Source organism: Cuculus canorus, chromosome 2 (assembly GCF_017976375.1).
Source record: "Cuculus canorus isolate bCucCan1 chromosome 2, bCucCan1.pri, whole genome shotgun sequence".
In the NCBI taxonomy this organism is placed as follows: Eukaryota; Metazoa; Chordata; class Aves; order Cuculiformes; family Cuculidae; genus Cuculus; species Cuculus canorus.
Window position 1 is genome coordinate 51,153,333 of NC_071402.1, and position 12,905 is coordinate 51,166,237.

Consider the following 12,905-nt stretch of genomic DNA (forward strand, 5'->3'; position numbering starts at 1 on the left):
GCTGAAAGTCTACACTGGACTTGCTCTCACAAGAATCCCAAGTCTCTCTGTCTCGGGGCTTAGTTTTAAATCCAATAAGAATTTTTCTAGCCCATTCCTGCCAATGACTTCTGAACTGCTGTAGAAAATGCCTCCTGTTACACAGTGATAACACACCATGAACTCAGCCATCTTGTATGAAAGTACACTGGAATAGTTTTCAGAAGATAAAAATACACCCAAAACTCATGAAGGTTTTATTCCCCTCCTTTTTTCCACAATATGAAGGCTGCTCTGTTTTTGTCCCCCTCTTGCCTCTTTCCCTCCCAACCCCCCCTTTAAATAAGCAGATGCAATCAAGGAGAAATTTATTTTGAACCAATTCTGCAAAACAGTTCAACAATGCCATACTTTATAAAAATACTTAGTTACATAATTAAACTTATTACTATTTATATAAAAAGTGTGAATGTGAATTTTAAACTCTGTTAGGATAAGAACCACATCAAGGTCTTCAGGTGAAACAAATAAATTTCCATAAACATACAAACTCTTTTGGAGAAGTCTTATAATACACAACCATTTACAATGAGCACGTTCATTAAGTTAGTGTTTTATTCCTTTACTATACAAGTGTTATTACAATGAACTGTCCCATCCAATAATTAAAAATCCAAACAATGCCAGTGTAATTTTCGGCATTTTTTTTATAGCTGTATTAATACATAAACTCATATGATTGTGTTATTAATTTTAAAATATTTAGAAAAATTAAAATTTCATTGTATTTTGGGTTTATTTTTGTGTGTGTGTTTTTTTGTTTTATTTTTGTTTTTCTTACATAAAGCCCTTTTAAAATTTGATAACCACAGATGTCTAGATGATGAGGGAAAATAAAAAATGATGGCACTGTTCTTACAAAGTTACCCCTGTCTGGTAGTTGCATTCAATGTAGTGTAAACCCATGAAAAATGTTAAGTTTAGTACCAGAACTATATTACCAGCTCTTCTGAAATTCATTTGTTGGATAGCTTTACAATGATAATATGAATTTCAGCCTGGTAGCTAAGTAAGAGTTTAGTGTTTCAAAATTAAAGTACATAAGCTTGATCAGAAATTCAAGAACCTCATGCAAATCACTGAGTAAAAGACATGATGTTATTGCTTGATATGTCAGTAGCCAAAGAAACTATATCTAGATGTAGTGTCAGCTGGGCTGAATGCCAGCAAATTTCAATGTCACTATATTCGGACAATAGTAATATATTTTATCCCTTTAGTTTTTAAACTTTCACATTTTCTTTTGTTTATTTTTAGCTAAATAATTCTGTAGGAAGGGCAGAAGTGGGAAGAGCAATTGTGTGTGTCTTAATAGTCTAGAAAAGCAAAAGTGCAATTAAATCCCTAGTGACAGGGACACTGTGACTAAACTAGTGACAGCTAGCATTTGTGGCACCCACCCTTGTTAAACATATGTAAGCCACATACAACAGTCTCAACCTGTCTCTGAAAAAGGACTAAAAAGCAGCCATTTATCAGCTTCAGTCTTGCTTTCCTGGAGAGCTTTGTTCAGGTAGTCTTCCCGTACACAAGCTCGCTGTTGGATTGGAGCTGGAAAGATTAAACGCTTTCCCCTACTGATTGTATTACATAGCTTCAAGTTCAAATATCATCATACCTTATCAACACAATTTTATAAAATATTACCTCATTTTCTAGTTACCTTCATTATTCTTAATTAGCTATGCATAAAGAAAAAAGAAAAATCTCTCATGCTACTTTCCAGTTATATTAATACAAGTATTAACACAGTGCATTATGCTCTCTAATTTCACTATTGAGGTCTACCATTTCGATCAAGTTTGTCATTCACTGCTCCAACTTATCTTTTAACCTGCCTACCCTAATTAAGTCAATGCAAGAGGATGCTTAAAGATCAAGACTCTTATCAAATACAGTTGTACCATCTTTTCTGAGGCGGAAGTGGAGGGCACACACATGTAATTTTGAACACAGGGAGTTTTACAGAACCGGAATAGAATTGCTTGGTCCCACAAAGTTCTTCTGCTTTAAAAAATATCTTACTCCAAGATCACCTTAATCCCAGACAATTCCCTCTTTAGTACAATGATTATCAAATGTTGGAGAAATAGAGGATCTGAAACATTGTTTTTTCTGCTATTTTCACACCAACAATCATTTTTCTACCCCGTATTTTCAGTAAGCTTCCTTTGGACCCTGAAAATAAGTTGGGAAAGAGGAAAAAAACCCCCATGTCATTGGTAAATTAGAATAACACTCTAAAAGTGGTTTTGTGCAACTGCATTATGAAATTCCAGTTTGCCATTAAGAGCATGCAAAGTAGCGAAGATTTTCTTTCCTTTGATTCCTTATAGATGTCAGGAATTCTTTGCAAGTCTTTTATATTTGGCAGATTTGTGCATGTTGTGTAGACTGTTGGCTTATAAATTGTCTCCAGGCTGATACTGTGGTTCTGTAGCAGTAAAGTAGTCCTCCAAGAAAGACTGTATATATTCAAATGTTGGTCTCTCATCAGGTTCTTTCTTCCAACACAGTTTCATTAACTCATGGAGAGACTCTGGGCAGCCTTGTGGGCAAGGCATCCTATATCCTCGTTCCACTTGTTCCAGAACTTCTCGATTCACCATCCCTAAAAAGAAAACATGTTAGCTCTGAATTATGTTATGCAAAGAAGAGCTTCCCAAAGTTTTTTTAGTGTCTCTCCAGTCACAATGCACAAGAATCTATCACATAACAGAACCTTCAATGAGCTTAATAATTTTTTACATTTTGCCTTATACACATTTTCTGAAAATTATTTCGTTACACTGGTAATTTCTCAGTACTTGGTCTTTCTTCCATTTGTACACTTTCTCACTGCCTTGAGCCTCTGCTCTTAAAAAGGAGAATCAAGCGCAAATACATTCTCTGCCTACCTCAGGTTTTATTCAAGGATCACTCAATTTGAAATCAGGGCAAGAAAATGGAATTTTATACCCAACAGAACTGCCTTACAAATTCCAACCGCAGCAAAATATCTGACAAAATGTGTTACATATGTTTAGTTTCAAAAACTGGTCTGGCAGGTTCGCTCTAACAACGCTCTCTGTAGTCTAGGAAAATGTCAAAAGCGGAAATTTCAGGAACAGACAGGTAGGAAAACATTAGGATACTCACTAATCCAACCTGAACTATCAGTCACATTTACAAATGCTACTATCTTAAAACACGTTAAAAAAAGACATAATAATTAATCTGTAAATAAAACAAAGTAGCTTTGTGACCGAAGGAACCAGTGAAGCATGACTATGACTTTGCCTGTCAAGTGTGGGCTCTGAATGAAAGCAAAAAGTACAAAAGGTAACTTCAGAGGCACAGAACAGGACAAAAAATACTACTCAGCTTTCCTCTTACCTGGATATGGTACTCTCCCCTTTGTTACCAGCTCTGTCAGTAAAATCCCAAATGACCACACATCCGACTTGATTGTAAACCGACCATACAATGCTGCTTCTGGAGCCGTCCATTTAATTGGAAATTTAGCTCCTACAACATTGGAAAGATACATACTCACTTTTCCCTTGCTTATGCACAATTTGTTTATATTTAAAAATAATTTAAAAAGAATACTGCACTCAAAAACATTTTCACATTTTGCTTTGTTTACAAAATTCGAGGTGGTTTAGTATTTTAATATTTCCAACTGGAAACTAGTTTCAAACTAGGTCAGCAACTACTGGCTATGATTTCTGGAAGTAACAAAGACATCTAGGATTCTTAAATTAATGTATTTTAAAAAGTGAGATATCTTCATAATCCGATAAGCAACCTCTCTAGAATTTGAGCTCTCTTCAAACTGTGGCAAGTGGCAGATAATTTTGAGCATTTAAAAATTTACTAAAATTGCACTTAGGCGAGTGGGACACCTAAACATAGCTGTGAAGCCACACTTATATGCATAATCTTTATTCATGCAGACAGAATACACAGACACATTCTGCTAAATGTAACAGTTCTAAGTAATTTGAAGGTAACTGGTCTTATTTATTCATCAAATAAATTGGTCTTACCTTGTCTTGCAGTGTACTCATTATCTTCTATTAACCTTGCTAAACCAAAGTCTGCTATTTTACACACAAGATTGTCTCCTACAAGAATGTTAGCTGCCCGGAGATCCCTGTGGATGTAGTTCATTCTTTCAATGTAAGCCATGCCATCAGCAATCTTAAAAATAAAGTTGTATTAAAGATTATTTTTCATGACTATATACATGCTTCTCCCAAGCATTAAGCTGCACCCCTTTATTTTAGCTCTGTTCTCATTGTGCAATTATAGCATAGCAAGAGCTTATGACAGCACTAATTAAGAGTCTGCCTGGCTATACAGTATCTGCTAATTGGGAACTAGACTGTTTCTTTTCAATAAATTAAAACCTTACAATAGAAGACGTAAGACAGAACAGCTTACAATAGCCTGAACATTCAATATTTACATTTAGTTAATATCTGATATAGTTTTAAATCTCTTCACTATGCACAAAATAAGTTTTCTTGGTTTATACAATGTACCTGAGCAGCCATGTCGACCAGTTGTGGGAGTTTTAAGTATTTCCCTTCTCCTTCTTTAAGGAAGTCTAGCAAGCTGCCTGTAAAAGGTGACACATTCGGGAAGAGTGGGGGAGAGATAGGAAAACCCCAAAACATTAGTTTGACCTGAAAACAAGAATGAGATTTTTTTTTTTTCCTACACACAAATATTCACACATTCATCTCCCAAAATCTGTGCTCGCAACACCGTCATTTAACAATACATAATTTAACGACTATGCCGGTAGGTGACTCTGCTCTGATAATTAGTTAGTGCAAGTTTTATCCAAGTATTTTGGAATCCCCTTCGAAAATTCAGATAACTGCACATTAATAAAACAGACTGCCTGCTTGATGATTATTTGGCTATACATAAGGATTTTTCCCAATATTTCTTCTATCAGTGGCCTTCCTAGTTGGACTTCTTTTCCACAGTGAATTTTATCATTAAAGAACAAAAAACCTCCTACCCGTTATTAAATTCTTCTGCCAGCTTCAATTAAATACTAGATAAATTATTCTGAAATTGTCGCTTTTATTTTTGTTGCCTTCTCTTCCGCATAGGGGAAAACAAAAGTATCTTCCATTCTTTATGGTATATTATCTTCTCTCATTTATATAATGCAATTGTGCCCAGAACACTGCAATTTGAGTAGTATTCAAAATCAGTTCCAAGCACGCACTCCTTTTTGAGACCGTGATCTTTATATATAAAGAGAGTATACATGGTAAAACTCTGACATAACAGCTTTCCCTACAGGTGTTATGAACATGGTGTCTTTCTTAAAAGAAACTGATAAAGACTGATAACTAAATCAGTCTCATCACAGCTAAAATTACAACAACAAAATGGTGGGGAAAAAAACCACTGTACTGTATATCTTGCAGTGGATTCATGGCAGTAGCTGTGAGTTAGATGCCTCCAATGTGGTTTTAGTCAGTAGCTGTATTTTTACATTGAAGGTAAAAGTGTGACGGGCCAGATCCACACTGCTGTTGTTTGCTGTGTGTGTTAACACAGACTTTTTCCCATCTTAGTTCATGAGCTCAAAGGACCGAGAGCAGCAAAGACTTCATATTGACCTCTGGTAACTGGTCCACAAGGAAAAACAAATTGGGTACTGTGCAGTTCTTATCCACCTCTTTTCCTTGTAAAAAGACAACGTAAAAGAAAAGGTAAAATAACATTGCGCTACTAATTCTCAAGCATGAGCCGCCAAAGAGGTTTAATGTTTTTTGGTAAAACGTGAGAAGTTTTTAAAATGAAAACAAAGGCTTCCAATGGCAGTTTTATTATATAACTTAATATAAACATGCAACTACTTTCTTTTCTTTACTTCTGCTTTTGCAAGGTAACATCCCAGTTCTGGTTTTAATCTTTACTTTTTCTTCAGTAGAATGCTATAAAGCATTTTGTTATCCTGATTGTCTTGCCAAAACCCGATTTCAGAACAATGAAAACTGATTTTGCATGGCAGCTTTAAGATCCGAGAGAGCACCTTCCTAATGTTACTTACGAACCACAACACCACAGAAGGAACTTCTTATATTTTCTATTCTTCCACCTTTTAAAACTTACACAACACTTAAAAACATCCAAACAGGAAAAAAATTCAAACCCCATGTATTTGTGGCAAAGTACTGAACACAAATAGCTACTTTCTCAGACTTCAGCATTGTTTTTGTCTCTTACCAGGATAGCAAACTTTCTCTGGAGGTGAACAGAAGTCCGCATTGTGTAAAACTACAATAACTGACTTGAAAATTTGCTGCTTCCTAACACTAATATGCTTACGACATTCATTTCTACGTTCAGCCCAAAATCTCTAAACCTGTGTTTTAGCAACAGAAGGAGGGGAATATGATATAGGGCAATGGAAGAAGGATGAAAGACTGAAAACAAGATGATAAAGAAGGAGTCTGAACAAAAGTCCTCAACCTTTTTTAAAATTTACTATTACATTACTGGAAATGAAAACCTAAAACACCCCAACCAAAATCCAACTAATTCTCTCGTTATGAACATGATCTGTGTACAGGCAGACATATTCTCAGAATAATATTTCCAGCTATATCATCCAATTTAAATGTAACTAGCAGTACAAACTAAAAAATGAGAAGAAAAACCTCGAATTCTGTACTTGGAAGATTAGCGAGGGTGACACAGATGCGCAAAAAAATTCATGCCTCCACCCACAATCTAAATGAGAACTGCTTCAAGTAGGTCAAGCATTGCTCATTTTAATTTAATCAAAATTACCACTTTTACTCCAGTCAGCTTAAACCTAACATTAATTAAACATTTAATTTGTTGCTGGGATCTTAAGTAATCTTTTATATTATCTTCAAACTATGTTGCTACGCACCTTTTGTCATGAATTCAGTGACGATGTAGATTGGTTCCTCAGAAACAACAGCATATAGTGGAACAAGCTTGTCATGTCGTAGTTTCTTCATGATCTGAGCCTCCTGCAGGAAAGCTTCCGGCATCATAGTACCAGGTTTTAGTGTCTTGATCGCTACTTTTGTGGTTCCATTCCAAGTTCCTAGAGAAACAAATTAGCTATTATTTACCTCTGCAATACTGAAGAGATTTTCTGCTCAAGCTGTTTGCCGTTTGCTTCTGTTTTGTAATCCAACATTACAAGTGACAGTGATATTGAATATTACTTTTACCTTTATGGGACTGATAGTAATTGGTACTTTTCCTCTTCAATTCTTTATCAGATTATCTTTTCAGATCCCAATACTGATTTACTTAAGATACTACTAAAAAACATTCACATGAACTACTGAAAGGCATCACATTAAGTTCTTACCCATCCATACTTCGCCAAAACATCCTTGGCCCAATTTAACTTCCAGCCTCAAAGATTCTCTAGGAATTTCCCAGGCATCTTTTGCTAGTCCCTGTGTTTGTGGTTTCACAGTGGGACACACAGTTGTTAGCTTATGACACAGCCCATCAGCATGTTCTGCAAAATGGAAAAAAATAAGCTTTCTCATTAAGCAGGGGTATGATTGTAACAAAAGTAACATCCTAATGCTGATAAAAAGGATTAGTCCATTTACTCTTTGTCAAAATAAAAACCAAATTTTATAATAGTGAATTTTAAAAATAAGCTGCATACACAATTTTTCTTCCCCATTATAGGCACAAGGTAGTATTGGGACACTAGAACTTGGGCTCACCTCTGTAGTGCTTCACCAACTTCTGTAGAGATTCAAATTGTGCTCTGGTTGTGATATAGTATCCACCATTGTCAAGTTTTCTGATTTTGTAGTGTTTCACATTATCACCTCTGACCTCATCCCAGTCACGTATGGAAAGGGAGTAAGCACCTAGGAAACAAGTCATACTTGGTTCTTCACCAAAAAATTGAAGAACATATTTAACGTATCTCCCCAACTATCATTATACACACACATGTGGGGAACATGTACACATATAATGTTATAGACATAAAATCAGTTATTATCTTCACCTTGGGGGTGGGGGTGTGAGATGGTGGAGGAGAGATATACATAAATATACATACCTTTAGTGGTTTCGCTTTCTCTTACTAAGAAAATACCACGCTGGTTCCCAGGATTTAAAAGCAGCCTTTCTGCATCCTTCCTGCCCATCTTACCAAAATACCACCTAGAAAATTTTCAAGGAAATAGGTGTAAGTAAAAGCTTCCTATGCTTTTTTTAACTATATAAATACAAAATTTAGGAATCTTAAGCATTGACTGGACTACTAATATGCTAAAACAGTTACAGATCAACAGAAGTAATGACATCCATATAATCAAATGATTAAGATGCTCTATATCTATATGACTCTAATTTACACATATTTTGCAAACAATAGAAAGAGGCCTCTATCTGCAAATACGATGTCTTCCTGATGGCTTAACAATGGACATGAGCAGTACTTAACACTGAAAGTAACATCTTTCTTCTGGTTAAATTCACAGATTGAGCTGAATCAGATTACACACTTAGCACACTGAAAACTACAGCAGCTGAAACTACGTTCTCTTAAGATATTTTGACTACATGTTAGAAGACTACATTTAACGCAGAAGGTGTGCATAAATATCATTGGATCACAGGTTCATTTGGGTTGGAAGGGACTCTTGCGAAGTCCCTGGTTCAGCCTGCTGCTGCAGGCAGGGTCATCTGTGAGATCAGACCTGTGTACTGACGTTGTTGCCACTCCTGGCTTGAATACCTAGAAGGACGGACCCTGCACAGCCAACCTGGGCAACCTGTGCCCGTGGCTGGCTGTCCTTAGGATAAAAAGGTTGTTTCTTATATCCAGCTGGAACCTCCCTTGTTTCAACTTCTGCTGGGGTGGAGAAGGACAGGAGGCAGTAGAGGGAGCACTTGCTACTGATCATTGAGAAACAACTCTGTAGTATCATTTACTTCTCAATGAGTAACACTCCAGTTTTGTTGCATCATTCTGGTACCAAAAAGTACACAGATGTTTTAGAACACCTGCATTTCTTCTTTGCCTTAAGTTCTTTCACAAAAGAAATATCTTCTTCTACGCTCCCAAAAAGTGTGATTATCCTGATGAACAGCCTGCACAGAGTTCTGCCCTGAGCCAGTGATAATTTTAAAGTCCGCCTCCTAATGAATACCCAGAATTTAAAATGCAGTTATAAGTGTTATTTCATTTTGATAATATGACACAGAATTTAAAGACTGATGCAAAGTCTAAGTTTCATACATTTTCATTTGGAACCATCACAGCCTCAAGCAAATATGTCTTCCAAGTGTTGGGAGAAGAGAAGTAGAATTGGAAACTGCTACAAAAAATGTTTTTTGGGGTGAAACATTTTGCAAGCAAAAAAAAGATAGGTAGGATCATTTTGTTGCCTGTAAACAGAATGGTCTGTGCAATCAGTTGGGGATTTGAAATTTATTCTTACTTTTTATTGTATTTGCAGTTTGACTGTTTAAGCAGATGTGCAAAGTTAGACTTGGATATGAGAGTACATACACTTGAGAAAATTTGGATGTAGCCTATACTCTTACTGAAGCAGACTTGAACCCTAGTTAATTGCTTGACATGAAAATGCCTCTTCCCCAGCCTACTACAACAATTTACAAACTATATTGTAAAGTGCTATTTTATTTCATTACCTATAAAATAATCGTATGGTTTACTCGTTCTTTTCATGAGCATTAAACGTTTATGTCATGGCATCATTCAAAAGACACACTGATAATATGTATCCCACCATAAGCAGTTTGTGATATAAATGCCTTCAGGCTTGGAAAAGACCACTTAAAGAAAATCCTAGCAACTTAGGGCTGTGTATTTTGAAATTTTAACTCCAACAGCGATCACATAAATGCTATCAAAGCCCAGGACTAACAAATGAAGTCTAAAGCAAATGTACTCTATTCCAAATGCTGTGGTAATATTTAAGAAGATTAGCACTGTTTTTTTTTAAAATAGTCAGTTTAAAAAAGCTTCCCCACTCATCAACCCTCACTCTCACCTCCAGTCATCACATAAACCTACAACAAATCCCACCACCCTGTTCACCAGTCTTTAGGAGCACTACTTTCTTTTCAGAAGTACTGTATTCTTAGTTTGCAAAGTGCTATCGTTTCCATTCTACCATCACTGTTACTGTAACGGCACTATGCTTTTATTGTATAGTTTAAAAGAAAAGCCCTCAACCTTTTTTCAAAAAATCTGAAGCCAAAAATTTTAAAAGCAGCTGAAACTCAAGGGCATAAAATAACAGCGCATCTTTGCTATGGAAAAGTGATTGCATCAAAGAGCCAGGCGAGAATAGCAATAACATACTGAAGTCTCAGCCTAAGATTCAGGAAGCATCTTGGAAATTGGGTACTTTCCCCAGAAGTGCAGCAGCAAACACAGAAGGGCACAGATCACATATCAGGGAATTACTTATTGGCAGTACCATGCCTGTATGCTGAAGCAAGAGCTGTGGAGCTTTGTATTTCTAGTACAACAAACTAATACCTCGAAACAGGTATACCATCGTAACTTTATGTGATTCTGTAAGTGCTCTGGGATCTTTGTAGGAAGTACTGGTACCCAAAACAACACAATTTTCCTAATTTATAGTAGTTCTTAGTGTGACTAAAAACTTTGTCACCAGAAAAAGCTGTTATAAATCAAAAGATTAGCAATAACTGTTCACACAACTGTTTTTTTTTTGAATGTAAAATTAGCTGCTACCTAGGATATAGCTGTCCTTGAATTAGTGTCTGGCAAAATTAAGGACAAAAACCTAGAGGTGATGCTGTGTGAACTCTTAAGTAAAAAATAACCATTTTTGTTTTATAGGAAATGTATGCCCTCCAATTCTTATCTTCATTATTGCATTCTCCCATCCCTTTTCCTCTAGCTTTACATATAGCAAGCAGGCATAAAACTTGAGTGTTCACCTTGCGCTTACTAATATTTATACCTCTGACATCATCCAAATATATTGCTATCCTCTAATTTTTAGTATCATACTACTGTACTCTTTAATGTTACAGACACTGAATTAAAGGAATAGTATCACCACGGGACATAAAGTGTAGAATGTATAAGAACACATCGACAGGTTACAATGTCTTACTCTTCTGCCTGAATGGAGTCTGCAGGAGCTACATAATTGCTGGGGATGTAGCCCGTTTTTCCCGTAGCAATGGATCTTGCTTCCCACCAGTCTCCTTCCCTGCAATGCAACATCAGTTATTAATTCCACATATAAACAATACACAATTCTCTAGCAGCTGTAACATCCTCACATTTCTAGCAGCTGTAACATCCTCACATTTGAAAGGAAGGTTAAATTTAGGTAATACTATTTTAATTAGAGGCACTGAAAATAGTTTGCGCTGCACCTAAATATATTTTTCTTTTTGTTGTAAGCAAAACAAATGCTTCTTAGTGGAATTTTGTATTTTAAATGTTGTTTTTCTTTATTTTTAATGTAAAAGGATTTTATCTATACATGCCAAATACAAACCTGGAACAAAATGTTTTACGGCAGAGATGAGCAGGTAAGCTGCCCAGTTCTCTAGTCTTCATCTGCCTCTCCCAGATTATTCTGCCTGTACACTGATAGTGAGTGACATTATTAGAGAACTGGATGAATGAAAATTGTTACATGTATGAATTAGAACTCAGCCAAAAGCTGCCTGTAAACAAATCTCCAAGGCAAACAAATTATTTCCTTTCCACTAGCCTTCTAGAAATCAGGCCGTAATACTGTAATGCTACTGCAATTAAACTAGACTATCAAACTACTTCTAAGTTATCCAAGTGTGGCTTTGCTGTGGAGGCCAGCTAGATGACTTCCGCAGCCAGAATTCCCTGCCTACAGCTAAGGTGTTTACCCCTGGCATTTGCAGGGCAATGCTGTGCTGCCAGCTGCTCCCACTTCCCCGTCATATGGAAACCTGTCAGAGAACACGTGCAAGGGGTTGGACCACCTGTATTTGCACCCCCGCTGCCCCACAGCGGGCAGCTGTGCCTCACTGCAGTAGGGAGTGGAAGGATGACATCCAACCAGCCCAGGAGGAGGCAGCTTAGGGCTGTCCCAGTCACTACAGTTCTACATCTGCATTCAAACCCTGCCTTCTGCCTGAAAGGTTATTGTCTTATCAGCATCAATATTATAATCTCATGCTTGTTGAACATTGCATATATTCAAGTAAAAAGCCTCGTCGATGAACTAGGATGCACAGATTTCAAGAAGAGTTATCTGTTTGTTCTCAATAACAACCAAGTGAAGTCTGTGAATGAGAACACTTACGTGTTATTTATTATCTGGAACCGTTCACCCTTCTTAAATGAAAGGTCATCTGTAGTTCTAGCTTCATAATCATATAAGGCCACAAATACAGTAACGCCACCTTATGAAAAAGGAAAAAAATCCACATGATATAGCAGTGACACTGCAACACTTGATTTAAGGACATGTCTGTGAAACAAACACATGAATTTTGATTTGGAAGCAAATAAACATTCTGGGTTGCATCTCATTTTGAAAGCTGGATCACTAATCATCTCATTTATTAAGACAGAGTAAAGCCTGTAAACATACTACCCGAAAATAGGCTTCCACACCACAAGAGGCAGCTAGATACATCACTCGAAATACTTTAATAATTAGAGCACTTATGTACAGTAACCTGCACAACACATCACCGGAAAAAAAAGCTGGCTTCGTGTTAAGAAATAAAATTCTAGAAGATCTACACCACCACAACGGTGAAACATAAGCCACTAATTTTTACAGAATTAATCTCCTGTTGAACTTTGCTATAAATAAGTGATGTTTTATCAA

At 36.5% G+C, this 12,905-nt stretch overlaps 1 protein-coding gene across 2 annotated transcripts in view; it reads right to left on the reverse strand.

The window, feature by feature from the left end:
• Positions 1-333: 333 nt before the first annotated feature.
• YES1 (YES proto-oncogene 1, Src family tyrosine kinase) overlaps positions 334-12,905 on the reverse strand; it is a 50,997-nt gene continuing 38,425 nt past the window's right edge. For both annotated transcript variants that reach the window (XM_054059790.1, XM_054059791.1), the window contains exons 3-12: positions 12,372-12,471; positions 11,190-11,288; positions 8,126-8,229; positions 7,779-7,928; positions 7,406-7,561; positions 6,953-7,132; positions 4,569-4,645; positions 4,071-4,224; positions 3,415-3,546; positions 334-2,650 (exon numbers count right to left, since the gene is read on the reverse strand). In XM_054059790.1, the coding sequence (XP_053915765.1) occupies positions 2,442-2,650; positions 3,415-3,546; positions 4,071-4,224; positions 4,569-4,645; positions 6,953-7,132; positions 7,406-7,561; positions 7,779-7,928; positions 8,126-8,229; positions 11,190-11,288; positions 12,372-12,471 (1,361 nt within the window). In that variant the 3' untranslated portion in view covers positions 334-2,441. The remainder of the gene's footprint in view (positions 2,651-3,414; positions 3,547-4,070; positions 4,225-4,568; positions 4,646-6,952; positions 7,133-7,405; positions 7,562-7,778; positions 7,929-8,125; positions 8,230-11,189; positions 11,289-12,371; positions 12,472-12,905) is intronic.